At 41.9% G+C, this 21,251-nt stretch overlaps 1 protein-coding gene across 3 annotated transcripts in view; it reads left to right on the top strand.

Annotated features, from left to right (window-relative positions):
- The window catches only part of MINDY4 (MINDY lysine 48 deubiquitinase 4), an 82,211-nt gene that overhangs the window by 4,230 nt on the left and 56,730 nt on the right, over nt 1-21,251 (top strand). For all 3 annotated transcript variants that reach the window (XM_071734604.1, XM_071734603.1, XM_071734601.1), the window contains exons 4-5: nt 3,869-4,124; nt 4,781-5,199. In XM_071734604.1, coding sequence (XP_071590705.1) covers nt 3,869-4,124; nt 4,781-5,199 — 675 coding nt within the window. The remainder of the gene's footprint in view (nt 1-3,868; nt 4,125-4,780; nt 5,200-21,251) is intronic.

Below are 21,251 nucleotides of genomic sequence, written 5' to 3'. Positions count from 1 at the left end.
TACCACTTTTCAGTGATACTCCCTCCCCCCCCCCCTTAACACCCTGCCTCATGCTGCTGCCTCACGCCTGCCTCATTTTCCCCTTTGCTACAGGACCCTGCACTTTTCCCACTTTCCCTCCCCGGGCAAGCTCCTCCCGTGTCTCCACACCTTTCTTAGTTAAGGGAAAAGCTCCCTCGGGCAGAGGAAGCCCCTAACACTCCCTCTGACACCAAACAGGGGCAGAATTAAGCGCCCTACACGTCTCCCCCCTCCCCCCTTGACCCCTCAACAAAATGGCGGCCCCGCCCCACCGCGCAGGTACTTAAAGCCCGCTCTGCGCATGCGCACTGACTCGGAGGACTAGCGCAGCGAGTGCTCGCCCTTGGGCCAGAGCGTCCACCGCGGAAGTGTTGCGTTGCGGGGCCGCTCTCTTTTTCCCAGCCGAGGGCGCTCTGTGGTATTAACCCTTCCCTGGCGGAACCGCAGTCCATACGCTCATTACCTTCACGTATATAATAATAAATATAAATAAATGTAAAGAGGCAATGGAAAGCCCCACAAAATGTGGTGGTATTGGGGGGGCGGGAGCGGTGTGGAGCTGTGAGGAAGGCCCCTTTCCCCCCCACCACTCCCCCCCTCATCATGGCGCCGGCGCCTTCCCTCAGGGGGCAGCGTCCCGGCCAGGGGAGAGGCAGAAATGACCGATTCACGGAAAATCGGGAAGCAAATAACAAGAAATAGCCAACCTTCTGTGTGCACAGGCTTGGAAACCTTCCCCAGGCACACACACCGAAACCTGCTTTGCTTCTCAGCAAAATTCTGGGCTTGGCAGGTTCCTGTCTGAACCCTCTCTGGGTTTTCTGCCAATTTTTTGATGACTTCTTTTGCACCAAAAGCTCTGGAAGTGCCTTTTTTTTTTTTTTTTTTTTTTCCTGGAGGTGCCCTTTTTTTTGTTTTCTAAAGGTACCTTTTTTTCTGGAGGTGTCTTTTTTTTTTTCTTTCTTTCTGGAGGTGCCCTCCTTTTTCTGGAGGTGCCCTTTTCTTATTTTTTTTTCTGGAGGTGCCATTTTTTCCCCTTCCCTGGAGGTGCCTCTTTTTTTCCTTTCTCTTTTCCTGTTTTTTTTTTTTTTTTTTTTTTTTTTCTTTTTTTTGGAGGTGCCTTTGTTTTTTTTCTGGAGGTGCCGGCTCTTTTTTTTTTTTTTTGTGGAGGTGCCTTTTCTTCTGGAAGTGTTTTGTTTTTTTCCCTGGAGGTGCCTTTTTTTTTTTTTCGTTTTTGGAGGTGCCCTTCTTTTTCTGGAGGTTCCTTTTTTCCCTTTCTTTCTTTCTGGAGGTGCCCTCCTTTTTCTGGAGGCGCATATTTATATTTTTCTGGAGGTGCCCTTTTATTTTTTTTCTGGAGATGCCTTTTTTCCCCCTTCTTCTCTGGAGGTGCCTCTTTTTTTTTTTTCCTGTTTTTTTTTTTTTTTTTTTTTTTTTTTTTTTTTTTTTTTTTTTTTTTTTCCTTTTTTTTTGGAGGTGCCTTTTTTTTTCCCTTGAGGTGCCTTTTTTTTTTTTCCTTTCTGGATGTGCCCTTCTTTTTTCTGGAGGTGCCTCCTTCTGGAGGTGAGCTGCCTTTTGAAGGCAGAAGTTGGCTGCAGGTGCCATGAAGGAAAATGTGCATGTGATGGGGAAACCTGGGCTTTGGGGCCTGATATAAATCACTATTTGTAACTGATTTTTTTTTCCTCAACCAGCTAAGAATTTGACCCTGGATAGATGGAGACATTTTTGCCCTTGGATTGGGTCTTGTCCCAGCCATGCAGGTCGGATGTGTGTCTGTGGCAGTCTGATCACACTCCTTTCAGTTCACATGTTGTCCTGGTTTGGGCCAGGATAAAGGTGATTTTCATGTCTTCACAACACAAGACACTATTTAAAAAAAAAATTTTGAACTGGGTAAATAAAAAAAAAATTGTATTGTTGTGATTCAAGGTGTTTCCCTTCGTTGAGTTGCTTTACTGTGAAAGAGGATGGAGAAAAACATCTTAGAGTGCAAGTTCAAGGACAGTTACTGAAAAGACAGCATTTTCAGGTTGTACAAAATAAAAATTTATCAACTGGCACAAAAGGCATTTCAGTGAAGTGGGAATTACTCAGTGAAAAACTTTTATGTAACAGGGATCTAATATTACACAGCCAAAGAAATAGGTCCTGATGGAGAAAATGTGGACTTGTCATTGTTTTTTAGAGGCAGAAATTATGGTTTTTTTTTTAAGAAGAACATGATTTATTAAGACATTTTTAAGAAGGGAATAGGTGGAGTATTGTACAGTCAGGGTCACAGATGCAGGTGAATCTCACCTTTCAGCAAAGCTTGCTCTGAGCTTTATATATGTGTAGGAAAACGTGCAGAAAGTGAACCACACCCTGTGTTGCTGCCTGAAAAATATGGAAAAAGGACAAATGATAGCACTGTAGCAACATATTGTCAAGAAAAATCCCAAGTACAAAGGTATCTTTCTTTTTGAACTAAAATAAGTGCTCTACATTTGAACAATGAGTGAAAGTCTCTCTGATTTTGCATTTGGGGAAGAACAACACGATGTCCCAGTATAGGTTGGGGGCTGAGCTGCTGGAGAGCAGTGTAGGTGAAAGAGACCTGGGGGTCCTGGTAGACAAGAAGATGACCATGAGCCAGCAATGTGCCCTTGTGGCCAAGAAGGCCAATGGCATCCTGGGGTGCATTAGAAAGGGTGTGGTTAGTAGGTCAAGAGAGGTTCTCCTCCCCCTCTATTCTGCATTGGTGAGGCAGCACCTGGAGTATTGTGTCCAGTTCTGGGCCCCTCAGTTCAAGAAGGACAGGGAAGTGCTTGAAAGAGTCCAGCACAGAGCTACTGAGATGATTAAGGGAGTGGAACATCTCCCTTATGAGGAAAGGCTGAGGGAGCTGGGTCTCTTTAGTTTGGAGAAAAGGAGACTGAGGGGTGACCTCATCAATGTTTTCAAATATGTAAGGGGTGAGTGTCAGGGAGATGGAGTTAGGCTTTTCTCAGTGGTGACCAGTGATAGGACAAGGGGTAATGGGTGTAAATTGGAGCATAGGAGGTTCAAGTTGAATATCAGAAAAAATTTTTTTACTGTAAGGGTGACGGAGCCCTGGAACAGGCTGCCCAGGGGGGTTGTGGAGTCTCCTTCACTGGAGACATTCAAAACCCCCCTGGACACGTTCCTAGGGGATGTACTCTAGGGGGCCCTGCTCTGGCAGGGGGGGTTGGACTAGATGATCTTTCGAGGCCCCTTCCAACCCCTAGGATTCTATGATTCTATGATTCTATGATCTCTTTTCAGTGCTGCCCTGACAAGGGGCAAGGGACAAATTTGGGAACACAGGAGGTTCCACCTCAGTCTGAGGAAAAACTTGACACTAAGGGTGATGGAACACTGGGACAGAAGAGGCTGTGGAGTCTCCTTTGGAGAATTTCAAGACTCATCTGGCCATGTTTCAGTGTGACCTGCCCCAGGTGATCCTGCTTTGGCAGGGGGGTTGGACTTGATCTCCAGAGGTCCATTCCAATCCCTACCATTTGATTGTGGGATTCTATGAAAGGGCTCAGTAGGATCACTCAAAGGTAACTGAGGGTGTTAGCAAAATTATTAACAAATTTCCAAACTAGCAAGAAGGAATGGAGACTGCTGGTGGTGGCTTAGGACATGTCTGGAATGATACTGAAATAACATCCTAAACATCTACCTATAGATGTTTAAGTGAAGAGTGGTTTTATTTGAGTACCATTGCTAGATAATAAGTAACTTGAGTGCAGTGTTTTAATTAGCCAAACAAGCATTTTCACTGGTTTTGCTGTGTGTTATTTTGCTGTTTGAAGGTTTGCTCTGTTCTTTCTTACAGAGGTGATGTTAAGAATCCACCAGATAAAATTCTTCCATCCAGAAAACATCAGAACAAAAGTGAAAAATGTCACACAGGGACAACACCCAACCTCCATTTATCTTCTGATGGGGATAAGTTAAAAGACAGTCGAGAAGATTTAAAACCAGCAACGAGTTCTGAGGAGCTGAAATCCATGGTAAAGGAGAAGCCAAAGCCCAAGTCTGGTCTCATTGTCAGAGGAATGATGGCTGGACCAGTAGCCAGCTCACCAGAGGTGATTTCCAACACTTACAAAATATTTGGCTTGGTCATGGAGTTTGTATCTGCACTAAAGTAATTTGCAAATAATATTAAAATGATTTCTGTATGTTAATCCATTAAATCTGAAAATATGTGGTAAATTAGGGAAGTGGTTCAACAATTTAGATATAGATACTATTTCAGATATAACTACTGCATGCAGCTACCCCCTAGCCAGTGGTAGCCAGTGGTCTTTGGCTACAAAATTTCTTTATAAATCTTTTCCTTTGTTACTATCTCCTGACAAAGGGAATTTTCCATTTTCCTAGGAAAATTGCTTTCTTGCCTTAGCACTACCTATAGCTTTCAAAGGTTTTTTTTTATCCATTATTATCCATTATCAGGTTTTTCCAAAATCCCATAGTTAATCAGTAGCAGTCGGGAACAGAAATGTATCTTGGTTTCCTCAGTTTGGTTCAGCCCCCAAAATGAAGTTTTTAGAAGGTATTTTGTTGATGTTCGTGAGTAAAAGAAAACAGTTTTTAATGATATATCTGACTTACTGTATAACCTGGTTCCTAATAATAAACACTTTGCTTAGCCCAAAAATTAGTTGCAGAGCTTTATTGCTTTCCATTTTTTCTTCAAGATGCTGAATTGTAATGTATGGTTTTAATGACTTATTTCTAGGATCTGCAAAAAAAGAGGCTTTCAAAACAATCCACCAGCATGAGCAGCACAGCACAGTTCAAGGGTGAAGAACATGAAGAAAATTACCAGTGTGTCCCAAGTGCTGATCTGCAAGAAAGCAAAGGATCTCCAACACAAGTAAATATGGAGTTGGCATCAAAGAATCTGTCAAGCTGGAATGCAAGTTCATCCTCTGAAAAACTAAGGAACAACCCCAAAGGTACAGATGACTCTTTAGCAACACTTCTGTCTGAAAGAGACAGGAGCAAGACAGAAGAAAGAAAATCAGTTTCAAGCTTTGGTACAGACAGCCATGAAAAAAGCCTTAAAGTGGGTGCTTCTCACAGACATTCAGGGTCTGGAAGAGAGAAGAGAGAAAGATCCCTCAGGAAAATAGAGAGTCGTTTGTCAGGCCACAGGTAAGAGTATTTGTAAGAATATTATACTAAAATGTTGAGGAAATCTGCTGGAGGACTGATTGAGTTATGCCTTCTTATTTCATTGAGGCAAAGTACCTGGAAGAGTACTTTGAAAGGCATTGAAAGGCAGAGAAGTTTAAGATTTAACTTACTAACTTCTGACATCCCAAAGCACTTGAGACTCCTTTTTGGGTCACTGGAGAGATCCTAGAGGTGCTGGTTTTTCTTAACTGCTTCAGCCTGTAGAAGAAAAGGCTCTGCATAGAATCATAGAATCCTAGAATTGGCTGGGTTGGAAGGGACCTCAGAGATCATCAAGTCCAACCCTTGATCCACTCCTGCTGCAGTTCCCAGCCCATGGCACTGAGTGCCACATCCAGGCTCTTTTGAAATATCTCCAGGGATGGAGAATCCACCCCTTCCCTGGGCAGCCCATTCCAATGTCTGATCACCCTCTCAGTAAAGAAATTCTTTCTAATGTCCAACCTAAACTTCCCCTGGCACAACTTGAGACCTCTTGTGCCCTCTTGTCTTACTGAGAGTTGCCTGGGAAAAGAGCCCAACCCCCCCCTGGCTCCAACCTCCTTTCAGGGAGTTGTAGAGAGTGATGAGGTCTCCCCTGAGCCTCCTCTTCTCCAGCCTCAACACCCCCAGCTCCCTCAGCCTCTCCTCATAGGATCTGTGCTCGAGTCCCTTCACCAGCCCAGTTGCCCTAAAGACCTTGTAACATCCTTCCAGTACCTGAAGGAGGCACACAAGAAATCTTTAGGAGGGACTTTTTATAAGAGCACGTAGAGATAGGACAAGGGGTAATAGTTTTAAGATGGAAGAGGGAAGACTTAGGTCAGACGTTAGGAAGAAATTGTTTAGTGTAAGGGTGGTGAGACACTGGCCCAGGTTGCCCAGGGAGGTTGTGGATGCCCCATCCCTGGAACTGTTCAAGGCCTGGTGGGATGGGGCTTGTTCTAGTGGGAGGTGTCCCTGCCCATGCAGGGGGTTGGAACTGGATGATCTTTAAGATCTCTTCCTACTCAAAACATTCTCTGATGATGACAAGGGAGCTGTTTGGACTCAAAGTCCTTATACATGTGAGTAGCACAGCTGACTCCCAACTCTGGGGGTCACCTACATTGTTCCATAGAGCCATTGCTTGCTGCTTAGGAAGCAGTGTTGATTACCTCTAAACATTGCAGAAAACCTCAGGGGATGAAAACAACAAATAGCAGCCAAGTTCATACATATTTCCACATAAGCTGGTTGAGATATCCAAGCCCTGCCCATACGAGCTGGTTCAGCTTCCAGCACAGTGCTGGACCACATAGAGTCACTGTGGTGTCTTTCAACAGGGAACCCATTCCATCCCCGTGCACCATGGTGCTGCAGCCACACAGCTGCTGTGCCTCAAAGCACTATACTCAAAAATCAGCTCTGCTTTGTTTTTTAATTTTTTTTAATTATGCTGCATTGCTTCACATTGATACAAAAGGTTTAGAGGAGCCTTCTGTGAGCTTCAGTTGTGTATTTCTGTGCATTTCTTTCAATTGTGTATTGTTTTCTCTGATACAGCAAAAATTATAAAACCACTCCCAGAGTCAGACATTCTCATCAAGATGGTATTTTGCAGCTGTGGAAGGCACAGTGACCCTCTGGCTGCTGAGCAGCTGGCATGGCTAAGGGCTGCAGAGCCCAGAGCTGGCACTGCTGTGAGGTGCCCCTCTCCTTCTCTTCTCTGTCCTGTAGCAGCAAAAAGCAGCCCCTCAACTCTTAGCTACAAGAGCTCTGAGCAAGCAGCATGGGGGTGCCAGGAGGTCTGGCAACAGAGGAGGCCAACAGGGGCTTTGCACTTGTGGGAGCAGAGCCCCCTTATTTGGTCCTTTTTTAGAATTATTTTTTAAAAATTGTTTTCTGTGCAAATTTTGAGAAGAATGGGAGGTGTGGGATTTTGTTTATTTTGGGGATTGCTAAAGAGGTAGGACCCAGACTGCCACATCACAAAGCTGTCTTCATAGTGGAGCTGTGACTTGGGTTGAGTTTTGAAATGCTTCATCTTGAGTCATCCCTCAGAGTTTTACCAGTCTGGAATTCTGAGTCCCTGAAGATGCTTTAGGTTTGAGCAGTGCAGGGCAGCTGTGCCTCACCTGTGGATGTATAAAATCTGCATAATAAAAACTGCTGCCTCATTTTTTAGGATTTCTTGTCAGCAGCTCACACACAACATGAAGCAGGGGGTGATACCACTGTGGCAATGCTACAGGTGGGAAAAATGAAGCAGAGAGAGAGAAACCTGCACACTACAAGTCACCCAGCAGGTCAGGAGTGAAGTCATGTGTGGGTCTTGTGGTGCCAAGACAGTGCTAGAGCCTCTGTTATAGCTGGTAGAAATATTTTCAGGTTTATATCAGCTGCTGCTTCATAAACTTAAGCACATGCCAGTATGTCCTTCTGGGGGCCAGAAAGTAGATTTACTAAATTTAACAGCAGCCAGCTTCGTTGCTTTTTTTTTTTAACTGCTGAAAAGCCACTAGGCTAATACTGCAGCCACAGAATTTTAAAATCATTACTATTTTGTTTTCCTGTTTAATTGCTTTTAAATCATGAGGCAGAATGTGTTGAGGCCCCGTTGAGATCATGAGGAAGTAATGATGTATGAAGTCTCTCCACATCTATGTTAGAGGCTATGGGATTTAGCAAACTGGTGACTTACTGGAGCTGCAAATGTGCCAGGACTGACACTTCCTTTCTGTTTGGGATCAAAAAAAAGCAACTGAAAATCATTGCAGTTATCAACCTGCATTAGCTAACTTCATTTGTAAAAGATTAGAGCACCAGGCCAAAGTACTCCAGTTCTAAGATCCCCAAGAGGTCATTTCTTCATTATCAACTGTACTGGGAAGCTGAGCCATGGAGCTGACAGCTCAACCCCTGCAATACAAAGTCCAACTTTTGCTGAACTGGAACTGCTGCTTACAGATCCACCTTTGATTTTCTGCTTCTGGAAGGATTTGTTAAGTCTTGCATGACTCTGTGTGAATGCAGAGAGACAGCTCCTAAGTCACTGTGGAAGGGGAAACAATGGGCTCTGGCTCCATAAAACTCTGTTTTTCATATAGAGTGACAGAACATAGAAGGTAGTGCTAAGCCTCTGCTTGATCCTTTCCAGCTTCAGGATGGTTTATTCTTAATTTTCAGCATTAATTCAGGTAGAGAATATGACTTCAGTGGGCTTCTGACAGCTCCCCAACAGGCTGAGAGTAAGTGTGTTCTTGTTATCTGGCAATCAATGAATATATGTACATAATTCAGAAGTGTCAATGATATATTGGACTGGATAAAAATTTTGGGAAGAGCTGTCTGAGCAAGAAATCTCTTGTGCTAATTTAACTCAACTATATCTGGATGTGCTGACACTTCCTAACCAGTGAGCAGAAAAGGTGGGGACCTGCCCAGTGCATCATTTTGTGCAGTGGTTCTGTGGTGCTCTGCTCCTCTGCTGTATTCGAAACGTTTTTTTTTCCTTCAGAGGACTTGTTTGGTTTGGTTAAGAACAGAAGAGGGAGCTATTTCCTAAGCAGAGCCTTTGTGGTCTGTTTCCAAAGCAAACCAGGGACATTCCTGCCAGAGGATTTGAGTTGAAGCCAGTAAAGCATTTGGATGCATGCTGAGCTCTGAGCTCCTGAAAACTCTCCCTGAAATCATCAGGACTGCTGATACTCCTGAAGTTAAGTGGAAGTAACAGAGAGTGGAAGTCAGACTCCAAATAAACGTTGATTGTTACAGTCTGAGGTTTGGCTCTTTCAAGACTTGCATCCTTTTGGCCAAATCCTGCAGTGTAGGAGAGCCTGTCAGGATTTGGCCTGAGTTTCAGCAGTCTGAGGGTTGAGAAATCACAATATGGGAGCAGATATTTGTCTGGATCCTCTTCCCTTGTGTTACTCCTACCTGACAGCTCCAACATCAGTGCTAGTTAAGTATTTAGGTGAATAGCTGAAAAATCTATACAGGATGAGCAGTTCATTCAGAGGCATCTGCAGTTCTGTTTTTATTTACCATAGGAAGCTAAAAATATAGAAATCTTTTCCTTCTATTTGCTTAACTTTTCATTCTCTTTATGAAAAACAATACTCTTGTTGCATACAGGCTGCTTGCATCCATTGTGCATCCTATGAGAAGCACTGCCATGCTTCAGAAGACAAGCTGAATATTCTGGAATAAATGCTTACAAACTGAGTGAGCAGAAATCCCTAACTATGAAAATATCCTGGGGAAAAAAAAGAACCACAGTATTTTGATTCCCATGTTTTAATGAAAGAAAAGCTTGTGTTTTCTTTTCATCAACTGTCAAATTCTTACTACTTCTACATGAAGTGTGTGCACAGGGGTAACTTGGTATTTCAACCTTCCAGTGTCAACATCAAGTTAGTCCTCTGAGTACATTATTTTACAAAATTATCATTAAGAACTGGGGGTACTGTCTTTCTTTAAATAGATGCCATTTTGCTATCTTTGACACTGAAGAGGCATTTGGATTTCTGTGATGACCCAAATTAAATGTTTGCCTGCAAAGCAGGCTGTGTGATTCAAGAGTTACATTCATTGACTTTTCCAAAATGACAGACCAACAAACCCAGCAGAGATGGGGAAAAAAATGGAATTTCTTTTATTTGCATTGTTATTGCCACAAGTCTGTGTTTCTTGTTAGGAAAATGGAGTAAAGTTAGTGAATGAGTCTCAGTTGGAGATTAATGATACAGATGTAGTCCTTGCTTGTTTATTGAACTGCTACTTCTAAGATCATCTACTTTTAAATTCAGGTTACCCTAGTGGTGGTTTGAAAGTCTAGTGCTTAACTGCAGTTGTTACCTAATTTCTCATAACTGTAATAAAATACTAACTTTTAATAGAAAACAGCTTATTTTTTCAGTTTTCTTAGGACTTAACGTTGATCCCCTTGCAGACATATGTGCCAAATATGTCTGCAGAATCCTTTAATCACAGAAAGATGGAGTTGAAGAACAATTTGTTCACCACCATCTTTGCTTATCTGCATAGTACCTGGCAATATCATACCTGAGTTCATATAAAAAAAAAAAAGGAGAATAATGTTCACAAAGGATTAGAACAAAAGGATTATTTTTTCCTTGAATTACTGCAGAAATTTTGGTTCTGTTGGGACAGCCATAACTGTTTCATGAGTGTATTCTTTTCCATGTTAGGAGTATTTATCCCATAAAAAGAGTAGAATATGCTGTACAGTTTGAATACCTACTCAGATTTAATTGTGGATGCAATCTATATGCCTGTTTAAAAAAGAATTTATTTTTAAATAATAAAGAGTAGTATATAGGTGGCAGCAAATCTTCATCTATCCTCAGCTGCCAATAAACAGCAGCTCGTTTAAATCCTTGATTCATCTTGTTTTGTTTTTTATACCATCTATGTTGTGATGCTGTCAGCAGCTGATGGCAGAAGCTGTAGGTGGAGGAGTTCTTATAAGAGGAGTATTTCAATCTTAGTTTTAAACTTATTTTTCTAAGGAGATGGATGTGTGACTTTTCATATTCCATGGCTTTAGCTTTAAATACTTTAGATATAAGACTTCAGTGGCCACAGTATATTAATTCTTTCCTGCCTAAACTGTGTAATAGTGCAGTCATGAATACATGAAGTAAATAAGGAAAGGTAAAAGTTTGCTTTGACAGAGAACTCAGACAGGGAAAGTACTTAAGAGTCAATCAGTTTATGGTACTTTTCTATGTGAATTTATTCTGCAGAGGGTGGATTAATTTTTTTTTCTTATATAAACTAATACAATGTATACAGAACTCCTACTGTTTTACTGGAGAACCCTTAAGGTTTAGGAAGTGAGAAATATTTCTCCAAGAACATATGGAGACAAATACAGAATGTAATATTTATATATTGAGACCAAACTACACAAACACAGGTGTACAGAATTATGTCAGTGATTCTTCCATGCTCCTTCATAGCAATTTTTTTAAACTTAACAAATTAAAATTACATTTCTGACTCAATGTCACTTCAGTGGAAAATTTGAAACCCCATCTATACTTTCAGGTAATTTTGATGCTCTTGTTTATGGTTTATTCTCAAAGGAGTATTTCTTAATGTTCTCATTTATGTCAAGTCCTTGTCGCTCTCAGTAGTGTTGGTTGTGTGCAAGGCACAAAGAAAATGTGCATGACTCACTACTTTTAAACTTTAAATATTTTTTTTATTTCGAGATTTTCAAGGGGATAAACAAGATATGTTTAAAAATGCACAATTCAAGTGAACAGTCCAAGATTCCAATTAAAAAGTTGCTGTGCCTGAAGCTATAATTTTGTTAAAATGCTCCCAATGAGGCAATGTTGAAGGAACATATTAAGAAGAAACATAGCACATAATTAAAGACTTCCCTGAGCCTTTTTAACCTGGACAGAGCCTTGAATGGCAGTGAGGAAAGGTTCTCTGCCACCTTTTGATACCTTGAGATACCTTTGATACCTCCCTTGAGCAGGGAAGTTGGAGCACACGACCTTCAAATCCCTTCAACCTCAGCCATTCTGTGCTTCTCTTTAATGCTGAATCCCCTAAAAGAAGGATTTATTAATAAACAGAGCACAGAGAATAAAGAATAAATAGCTGTTGAAGTTGACCTTGGTTTAAAATCTCTTACTGCTTTTTCAGAAAAGCCGTCGTGAAGAGTGAGTTATTTGGGAGGGCTAAATGCTATCAGAAGGTCAAGATTTCCCCATGTTTCACAGGATGAGCAAACAAACTTGGGGAAGGCAAGTAAAACCACTTCACAGCAGCTGAGAAGCAGTTCTTTTGTTTCAGCTCCAGAAACACACTCCAGTTGTTGTCTCTGCAGCCTCTGAAGTTGAAGTGCTCTCCTAGTTCTCCATGCCCCTTAATTCTGGCAGTGTAAGGTGTGGTAGTGGTGTGGAAACCCTCCAGTTCTCAGCTGAATTGTTTCTAAATGAGTAAATCTTAGCTTTGTTCTGTCTGACCAGTTCTGCAGTGTGGTGGAACCATCTTACACTGAATTAGATGGGCAGATATTAACTGTAGGCTTCAGTTTCACTTCTGGTTCTTGAGAAGAGCAATATATTGAGACACCTGAACTTCTAGTTTTCATGTGTAAACCATCCTCCCTAGTTCCAAGAAAAAAGCAAACACAGAAACTAGAATCAGAGCAATGTAAACAGAAAAAAGTGTAAAGCAGAAATCAGATAGTTAAGGGAACAAAAGGAGTTAACATCAAGACCTGAAGTTAAGTCTGCCTTGCCAATAGCTTAGAAGCTAAATAAAAAAAAAGCTATTAGAAAGACAAAAAGAAATGGGAGTATCATTACATCCAGGAAAAATTTCCTCCTGTCATTAGTGAGCGACGGGCTGTAGTGCTGGATCCCATTGTCCAAAGGCAGAGATCCATAAGGAGCAGGGGAGGTAATTGCTTCTCCACTCATCCTTTCATTGTCAGCAATCACTGCTCATCCTGTTCTTCTCATTGTGTCTGCCACAGAATCATAGAATTGGGTGGGTTGGAAGGGACCTCAGAGATCATCAAGTCCAACCCTTGATCCACTCCCGCTGCAGTTCCCAGCCCATGGCACTGAGTGCCACATCCAGGCTCTTTTGAAATAGCTCCAGGGATGGAGAATCCACCCCTTCCCTGGGCAGCCCATTCCAATGGCTGATCACTCTCTCCCTAAAGAAATTCTTTCTAATGTCCAACCTAAACCTCCCCTGGCACAACTTGAGACCTCTTGTGCCCTCTTGTCTTGCTGAGAGTTGCCTGGGAAAAGAGCCCAACCCCCCCCTGGCTCCAACCTCCTTTCAGGGAGTTGTAGAGAGTGATGAGGTCTCCCCTGAGCCTCCTCTTCTCCAGCCTCAACACCCCCAGCTCCCTCAGCCCTTCCTCACAGGACTTGTGCTGGATCCCTTCCCAGCCTCCTTGCTCTTCTCTGGACCTGCTCCAGCACCTCAATCTCCTTCCTGAGCTGAGGGGCCCAGAACTGGACACAGGACTCAAGCTGTGACCTCACCAGGGCTGAGCACAGGGGCAGAATCCCTTCCCTGGACCTGCTGGCCACGCTGTTCCTGATAGAGGCCAGGATGCCATGCCCTCCTTTGCCTTGCCATCAGTCTTGGCTACAAGCTGGGTGTGAGCTATTGGTTTCCTCTCAGCAGGCTGCCAGTACAGATGGATATTTTGGACATTAGGGGCTGGTTTATGGCTTTAGCTTGGCTTCGGATGTCTTTTCCAAGGAAAACCTAAGTATCTCTGATGTACTTCAGTTCCACCACCAGAAAAGCAAGTGCCAGGGAGTTGAGAGCCAGAATCCCTCTTCCTGCTATAGACTTTCAACTGAATGTACCTGAGCTGGGCACTCTTCATTGGTTCCCAAAATATCACTTATTATTTGGTAATAAGCCTTCTTCTGAGCAGTGCTTTGCATTCTAACACAAATGGGTTGGGTTAGGGAATTGTCATAGTTACCAAGTTCCTTACTGGAACATTACTCATATTTCATAGAATCTTAGAAATTACAGATGGAAAAGACCTTTTAAGGTCATTTGTTTCTGTGGCAGATTATTCATTACTCTCTCTATGTATTTGCTGTAACACTTTTTCCAGGGTTTTGTCTAGTCCAGTCTTAAATGAATTGAGTGACACCTCTCCCTTGAGAATGTATTCCAGTGTCTAGTAGTCCTTAGTTTTATGAGTTTTTCCCTTATATTCCCCTTTCAATAGGTTTTTTCCTGCCCTGTCATCTATAGATAAAGTTGATTTTTGTCTGGTTTTTTTTCCTGTTCCTTGCTACATATTCACCTGTGTTAAAATACTTCTAAATATTTTTCACGTTCTTTTGGGTATCTTTTTTTTTTTTTTTTTTTTTTTTTTGTCTAAAGCTTGTATTGTCTGCTTGTATTCTTATCTTCCCTGCTCTGAAATCTTGCTGTTGTTTTACTGTTGGATTTTACTGGTTTGTTTTATGCTTCATCCATGAATTTAAGGACTTCTCTGATTTTGTTGCACTTAATACAGGGTAAGAACACTCACCTGCTGTTCATGCCTTGATTCTATGCACTATAAAATTACATCAGCACATTTCTTACTGCAGTTTGCCAAACGCCCTCTTACTTTCAGTTTCAAGTACACTGACTGCAAAATGTCTCCTTGGTGTTTTAGTGTGTTTTGCTCCAAAATTAAAATGGCCTTTATAGTACAATTATGAAGTCAGCCTAATTTTCTGTGGTAAGGCAATATGTTCCTATAGAAAAGGCACCTTCCTTCAGCTGCCTGCATTTCTGATTAAGACTGACAAGGAGTGAATTTATGTTCTGAACCAGCTATGGCTTTCTTCATCCTGAATGGAGGCCAGTAGAGATGAACCCATTTGGTTACTCAACATTCCTACCTTCTCCCTTTCATGTGTTCTAATAAAAAGTCCCTGAAAATGTACTTTAATGGAGGTAGGGCATCCTAACAGGAAAACAAAATATTAATCTTCTTCAAAAATCCTTCTAAGTTCTTTAAAAATACACACAGGGGTTTTTGTATTCTTTTAGATATGTGAGACTTTCCAAATAATATTTTGAAAGTGTTATGATCCTTAAAGGATTAATATTCATACTTTTTTTGTTATTAACAGGAATAAAGCATTTTATGGCCACAAGCTGTGCTGATTTACATTAGAACATTGGCAGAAAATGTTGGCCATGAGTTCCTGAGCAAGTCCAGATCAAGATTTGATGTCCCCTCTGTCAGCACAGGCAACAAAGCAGAGCACAAGCAATCCAGAAGGTTTCTGGACTGCACTGATGATAACTCCCTGAGACAGAGGATAAGGAACTGGCAAAGGTTTGCTCTTCTAGGCAGCATCCTTATAAGCAAGGGAGAACTGGTAGGGGATGTGGAAGGTGGGAACAGGTTTGGCTGTGGCAACCATGAGATGAGAGGAGAAAACATGGCAAGTAGCACTGTCACAACTCTGGACTTCAGAAAAATTTGGCCTGTTCAGGGACCTGCTGGAAGAAAGAAATAGAGGGTGCAGGTCTAAAAGGAGTCCAAGGGAGGCATTGCAGCCTGACATGCAGGAAGTCAAACAGATGCAGGAGGGGATCAGAATGGGTGAAGAAGGAGCTCCTGAGAAACTAGAAACACAAAATTGAAGAATAAAAGAAGTGGAGTGTCAGGGTTTAACACTGGCCCGGCAATTAAACCGAGTGACAGATGCTCTCTATTAATCTCTCTCCTCCCTGATAAAGAAAGGAGAGAGAATAAGGGAGAGAGACTGATGGGTTGGAAACTAAACTGCACAGCTTTAATGAAACAGGAATGATAAATAGGAAAAATGACTAAATCTATACAAATATATAGGGAAATTGATCCCATGTTTCTCCCCCCTTCCCCCCAATAACTCTCACGTCACCCCCGAGGCTGCAGGGCAGCCCTGGGAAAGTCCAGGCTGGAATCCTGGGGTCAGCAGCAGTTGGGAGCTGGAGGCAGGAACACACAGATTCAGGCTGGGATGGATGAGGAGCACAGGCAGAGGAAGGGATGGAATCCTCCCAGGATGCCGAAGGAAACATGGAACGGGTGAAGGAAGGGAAGCAGGAAGGGCAGGAAGCTGGAAGCTGGCTTGGCCCTCGTGATCCCTCAAATTTATACTGAGTATGACGTAAATGGGATGGAATCCTCTGTTTGGTCAATTCTGGCATCTATCTTGTCCGTTCCTCCCCAAAGGAGGGGTTCAGGTGAGACCTCTTTATTCCTTCCAGAGGGCAAAATGTTCCTCAGAGCTGAGCAGTGTCCTTGGCTCTGCACACCAGGCTCTAGCAGTAACCATAAACATCGAGTGTGATCAGTCCTAGAAGCAGACACTGTCTGAGAAACTTGCTGTTCATTTCAGCAAGTGCAGCTCCTTACAAGAGACTGAGCTGAAAGCAAAAATACAAGACAGAAAATCACCTTTATCCTGGCCCAAACCAGGACAGTGGAGGAAAGGTCAGGTGACCTGGCAGCAGTATGGAGACTGTATATCCAGTGTGTACTGGAGATTAATAGGGTGAGAGATGGGAAGGGACACAGGAAGGTCTTGTACAGGTACAGCAGGAAAAGGCAGACTTGGGAAACTGGACCTTCTGCTGGATGGGGCAGGGGTCCTGGTGACAAAAGACACAGAAGAGGCTGAAGTACTTGGTACCTGGAGCAGGAAGCAATTACCTTCAATTGGAAAGATTTAAGCAGATTATACCAATATGTAGAAATATATGGTGGGGTTTAGGGAGAAAGCAAACACAGCCAGATTTTTCTCAGCAGTGCTGTGGCAGAAAAAAAGGCAGTGGGAACAAACTGAACTACAGTTTGTAGACAGTCAGTTAAAACATAAGAAAAATTTTTTTCTGTGAGGGTGGAAATGCTGAAGCAGGTTGCTTTGGGACTCTGTTCTGTCTCCATCCTTGCAGATGCTCAAAATGTGACTTGACGTGGCTCTGAGCAACCTGCACTAGCTGAGCCAGCTCTGTCTCACCAGAAGGTTGAAGCTCCCTTCCAACTTTAGCTGCTCTGTGTTTCTGGTCATGACAGGAATAAGAGCTGAAGCAACTGCCCTCTTTTAAATATGGGTATCACTGAAACAGGAAACTACAGTGCAGAAACTAGTGATGGTTAATATATGAATGTCAAATTTTGTAAAAAATACTGAATATTTTTTCTTGTTTTAACTGAATAGTTTAAATAAAGCTGAATTTCAAACTTATATGAAAAATAGTGTCAGGAAAGTTATTTAATTTGTCTAATTTTGCCAACAGTTATGATTGGCTCCAGTCTTTTTGACTGCGTTTTGGTGTAAATGAAGGTTTTCTAGGAATAGTGAATATTTATGTCTCTACTGTTTGCCCAGCTTTATTGTTATATACAAAACTGGTGTGTCAGATAAGACTGCTTTGTCTAAAATAATATCTTTAATTTTGGTAGGCAATAAAGTTTTGACCCTGTAAGATGCTGAACAGTTCCTAAAAGCACTCGTTACCTGGATGGCCTATTCTGTGAAATGAGGTCTGAGCTTGGATGGCCATATATTTATAAACTAGAACGTGTTCAAAATAAATCAGAAAACCCCAAATGATTTAAGTATATGCCAGCATACTCAGTGAAATGCAGAGAGTGTGAGCAATGTCTGAGGAATTCATCAAATTTTTTTCCCACTGTGAGAGGAAGAGGATGTGTTGGGCAATGGTGGCATTTGTAGGAAATGGGAGTTTAGTCAGCGTGCAACATTTCAGATAAAAGAATGGAAAGGAATGCAGACTTGGAGCAACCCAATAGTGAATTACCTTTGCATGTTTCCTTCCACCTTTGTCTGTGATCTGTGTGGAGCACCAGGCATTGTCCTTAAGCCCCACGAAGAAGCATGTGGTGTCATCTCAGGCTTTTGTCAATGTTTCAGTGAAGCTTTGGAGGCAGGAAGCCCATTAAGAATTGTCAAATCAGCATCTTCCCTGGGAGAATAACCAAACCTTTCTGGATGTGTGCTTTGCTGCCAGCAGGGAGTCTTTCTCTGAATCTTGCAATTGACAATCAGAAGAACGGCTGCCAAACAAAAAGTGCTCATCTTTTGGGGACTCTGGATTTAACCAGCCCATATACCAAAGAAAGAAAGAGATTGTAGTCACCAAATCACTCAGCAGTGAAAACCTTCAAGTATCTGGAGTTGCATAACACCTTTTATAACATAATGCTTGGACCGGAAAAAAGAACCTAAAATAAAAATAACTATTGTGACTTTTCTTTTGTGCCAATGGATTTATGGCACCAGAGCCTTCCACATAACATCTGTGTGTGCTGCCATTTGCCCTTTTAGTATTTTTCCAACACCCCATAGGAAGAAGCACTTTGCAATTACTGGAAATGGCAAATGACTTCTGTATCATTACTTTATTTTTGGAAAGGATGTAAAACTGGAAAGGTCCAGCCCGTTCCCTAAAATGCATTTGGTCAATGGAGAATTTGCAATTGAATTCTTCCTGCAAATACAGAGGGACTCTGGATCTTCTCAAATGTAAAGATGATTGAACAGATTGAATACATCCTATTTTAGTGGTAGAGATTCACACCATTTCCTTTCACTGTGTCCACACATGGACGTGTAGAACAGTCTTAGGAAGCAGCATGAGAAATTATCTGTGCCTCATAAACAATCAGCTGTTTGCAGGTAGCACAAGGAATTTTTGGCCTCCTACATGTTTCACTCCCTAAGATTACTTTAGCTGGAGAGAAGCCTTCTGTCTATATTACATTTGCTCACAAATAGGCTGTTGTGAGTTCATTTTTTGTTTTCATAATAAAATGAGATAAGAGAACTGGCCCCCTACTCAGCACAAGCCCTTTTTTATTTTTTTTTTTTTTTTTTTTTTACAACCTAACATTTGATATTATCTTTCAGGAAGATCATTTATTTTGCCAAAATCTGTTGGATTGCACTGTTAGAAATAGGAGCTTTCTAAAAGGAAATGTAAGGCCATGAAAATGAGACATCCTTAAAAATAAATATCATAAAAGATGAAGGCTAAAACCAGAGTAGGTACTTTATATATAAGAAATAAAATGGAGAAGTTGCATTCACCTCCAGTGATATAAACTGATTGAGTGTTGAAGCCTGGGGAACCCTTCTCAAGGCTTTCCATAGGGACTCAGCTGTCTTGGAAGCATCTTTATTTAATGGAATTTTAGCTCCCTGTTTTATTTTACTGATACTTGCTTATTTTAATGACAAATGTTTTGAGTTGCTGAATGTAATGGTCAGTTCACACAAGTGGTACCTGGGCCCCTTGAGCATTCCACACGTTCCAGTGTGGGGATGTTGCACCAAAAAAATTTTCATAGTGTACAGCATAAATAAAGGAGCTAGACTTCCATTAGAATAGGGCTGGTTTTATAGCTGAAGATAAATATTCATTCACTCTCAGCATTCTGTTCAAATGAGTCCAACTCATCATGCAGTTCAAGCCATCACATAGCTCAGCCTGTAGTTATCATTTTTTTTTCACATACAAACCTTCCCCCCAGCAAAGATGAAGTTTTCTCCTGAATTGTTGCTACAGTTATTAAAATTCAGCAGGACAAAAGCAGATTTGCCTGTGAGTTTATTGCCTAAAACCATGACACCCTTTCAGTGGTGATTTTTTTCATTTATCTTCTTTATATCTGTCAGTGAGCCATCTCTTTGTGAATTAATTTTTCATACTGCTAGTGTATGCCAATCAAATCAAATGCAGTGCTTAACAAAAAAGGAAATTTGGAGGAATTAAGTGTGTAACAACTTTTGTCAACAGACATGCAAGCATGACAGAATTTGTATTAAGTCTTCTGGATAAGGCCTTTTTTCCATAGAAATACATTGCCTGGTATTGATTATGATAGTTTTCTTTGGACCTTTACAACAGATTTTAATAATTCTAATTTTATAATTTTGCCCCAAACAGTGGCAAGCAGTACTGTGTATAGTGGTCTCCTTTACCTTTTTACAAATAGTAGCAGAGTCTATTTTTTTTAACTGTTCTGCATCTCTTACTCACTATACCAAGGATGTCCTGCATGTCTGTACATGTCATAACAGCACAAGACTGTAGGATTGTGTTGTGACTTTTTAAGCATCCTTCTGCCACCAAATTATTATGCAGCAAGGATTTATATGCAGTAGAGAAGTTGTTGTAATCAGGCAGTGAAAATAAGTTTTACTGACAAGCCACCTTAAAGCCACTGGTGAGCAGTGTTTATTTCCAGTCCCCTTTGTTTATCTGACCTCTTGTGTATGGCAGTATAAATAGGAAATAGTGGAATGTACATGCATTATTGTGCTGAGAAGTGCTGTCTCTGTGAGTTCAGCTTTTCTGCAATGCATGAAGGTCAGAATGTTTAAATATTTAGAGAAAGTCCCTTATAGTATGTTTATAATGAAATATATTTTCTTCCTGCCCCGTTTTTTCTGCCATGACGTATGGCTTCCCCCTTCCTAGGTATTTTAACTGTATGGTTTTATGTGTACAATGAATTTTCCTGGAACAGCAAGCATCTGCTGAAGTGGAAATTGCAATAAATGTCCTGACAGGGTTTTGAGAAGCATGTGTTCTGCTTCAGGAGGGAGTCTACACCTGCAAAAATACCCCACTTAACCAGAAAACACCCTACATCAATCTTTGGTGTCAGCACTTTCCTTAGCTTGATGGGAATTTCCTTGTACCTTGAGAATTCAAAGCATCCCAGGCTTGATTCTTCCTGGAATGGGTGTAGAATCAAAATATTTGTCACTTGCCAGAAAGCAATAATGTTACAAAAACTGGTGCCAGGTGAGTTATGCATGAATTGTACTACAGTTGACTTTATTTTTATAGACTCCTAGAATGTCTGGGGATGGAAGGGACCTTTAAGATCATCCAGTTTCAACCTTTCTTCCATGGGCAGGGACACCTCCCAGCAGCCCAGGTTGCTCCAAGCCCCATCCATCCTGGCCTGGAATGCTTCCAGGGAGTGTTATGGTGTTATAGAATCATAGCATAGAATCATAGAATTGGCTGGATTGGAAGGGACCTCAGAGCTCATCAAGTCCAACCCTTGATCCACTCCCGCTGCAGTTCCCAGCCCATGGCACTGAGTGCCACATCCAGGCTCTTTTGAAATATCTCCAGGGATGGAGAATCCACCCCTTCCCTGGGCAGCCCATTCCAATGTCTGATCACCCTCTCTGGAAAGAAATTCTTTCTAATGTCCAACCTAAACCTCCCCTGGCACAACTTGAGACCTCTTGTGCCCTCTTGTCTTGCTGAGAGTTGCCTGGGAAAAGAGCCCAACCCCCCCCTGGCTCCAACCTCCTTTCAGGGAGTTGGAGAGAGTGATGAGGTCTCCCCTGAGCCTCCTCTTCTCCAGCCTCAACACCCCCAGCTCCCTCAGCCCTTCCTCACAGGACTTGTGCTGGATCCCTTCCCAGCCTCCTTGCTCTTCTCTGGACCTGCTCCAGCACCTCAATCTCCTTCCTGAGCTGAGG

The sequence above is a fragment of the Heliangelus exortis genome, chromosome 2 (genome assembly GCF_036169615.1).
Source record: "Heliangelus exortis chromosome 2, bHelExo1.hap1, whole genome shotgun sequence".
Lineage (NCBI taxonomy): Eukaryota > Metazoa > Chordata > Aves > Apodiformes > Trochilidae > Heliangelus > Heliangelus exortis.
This window is presented reverse-complemented; position numbering and strand designations above follow the sequence as displayed.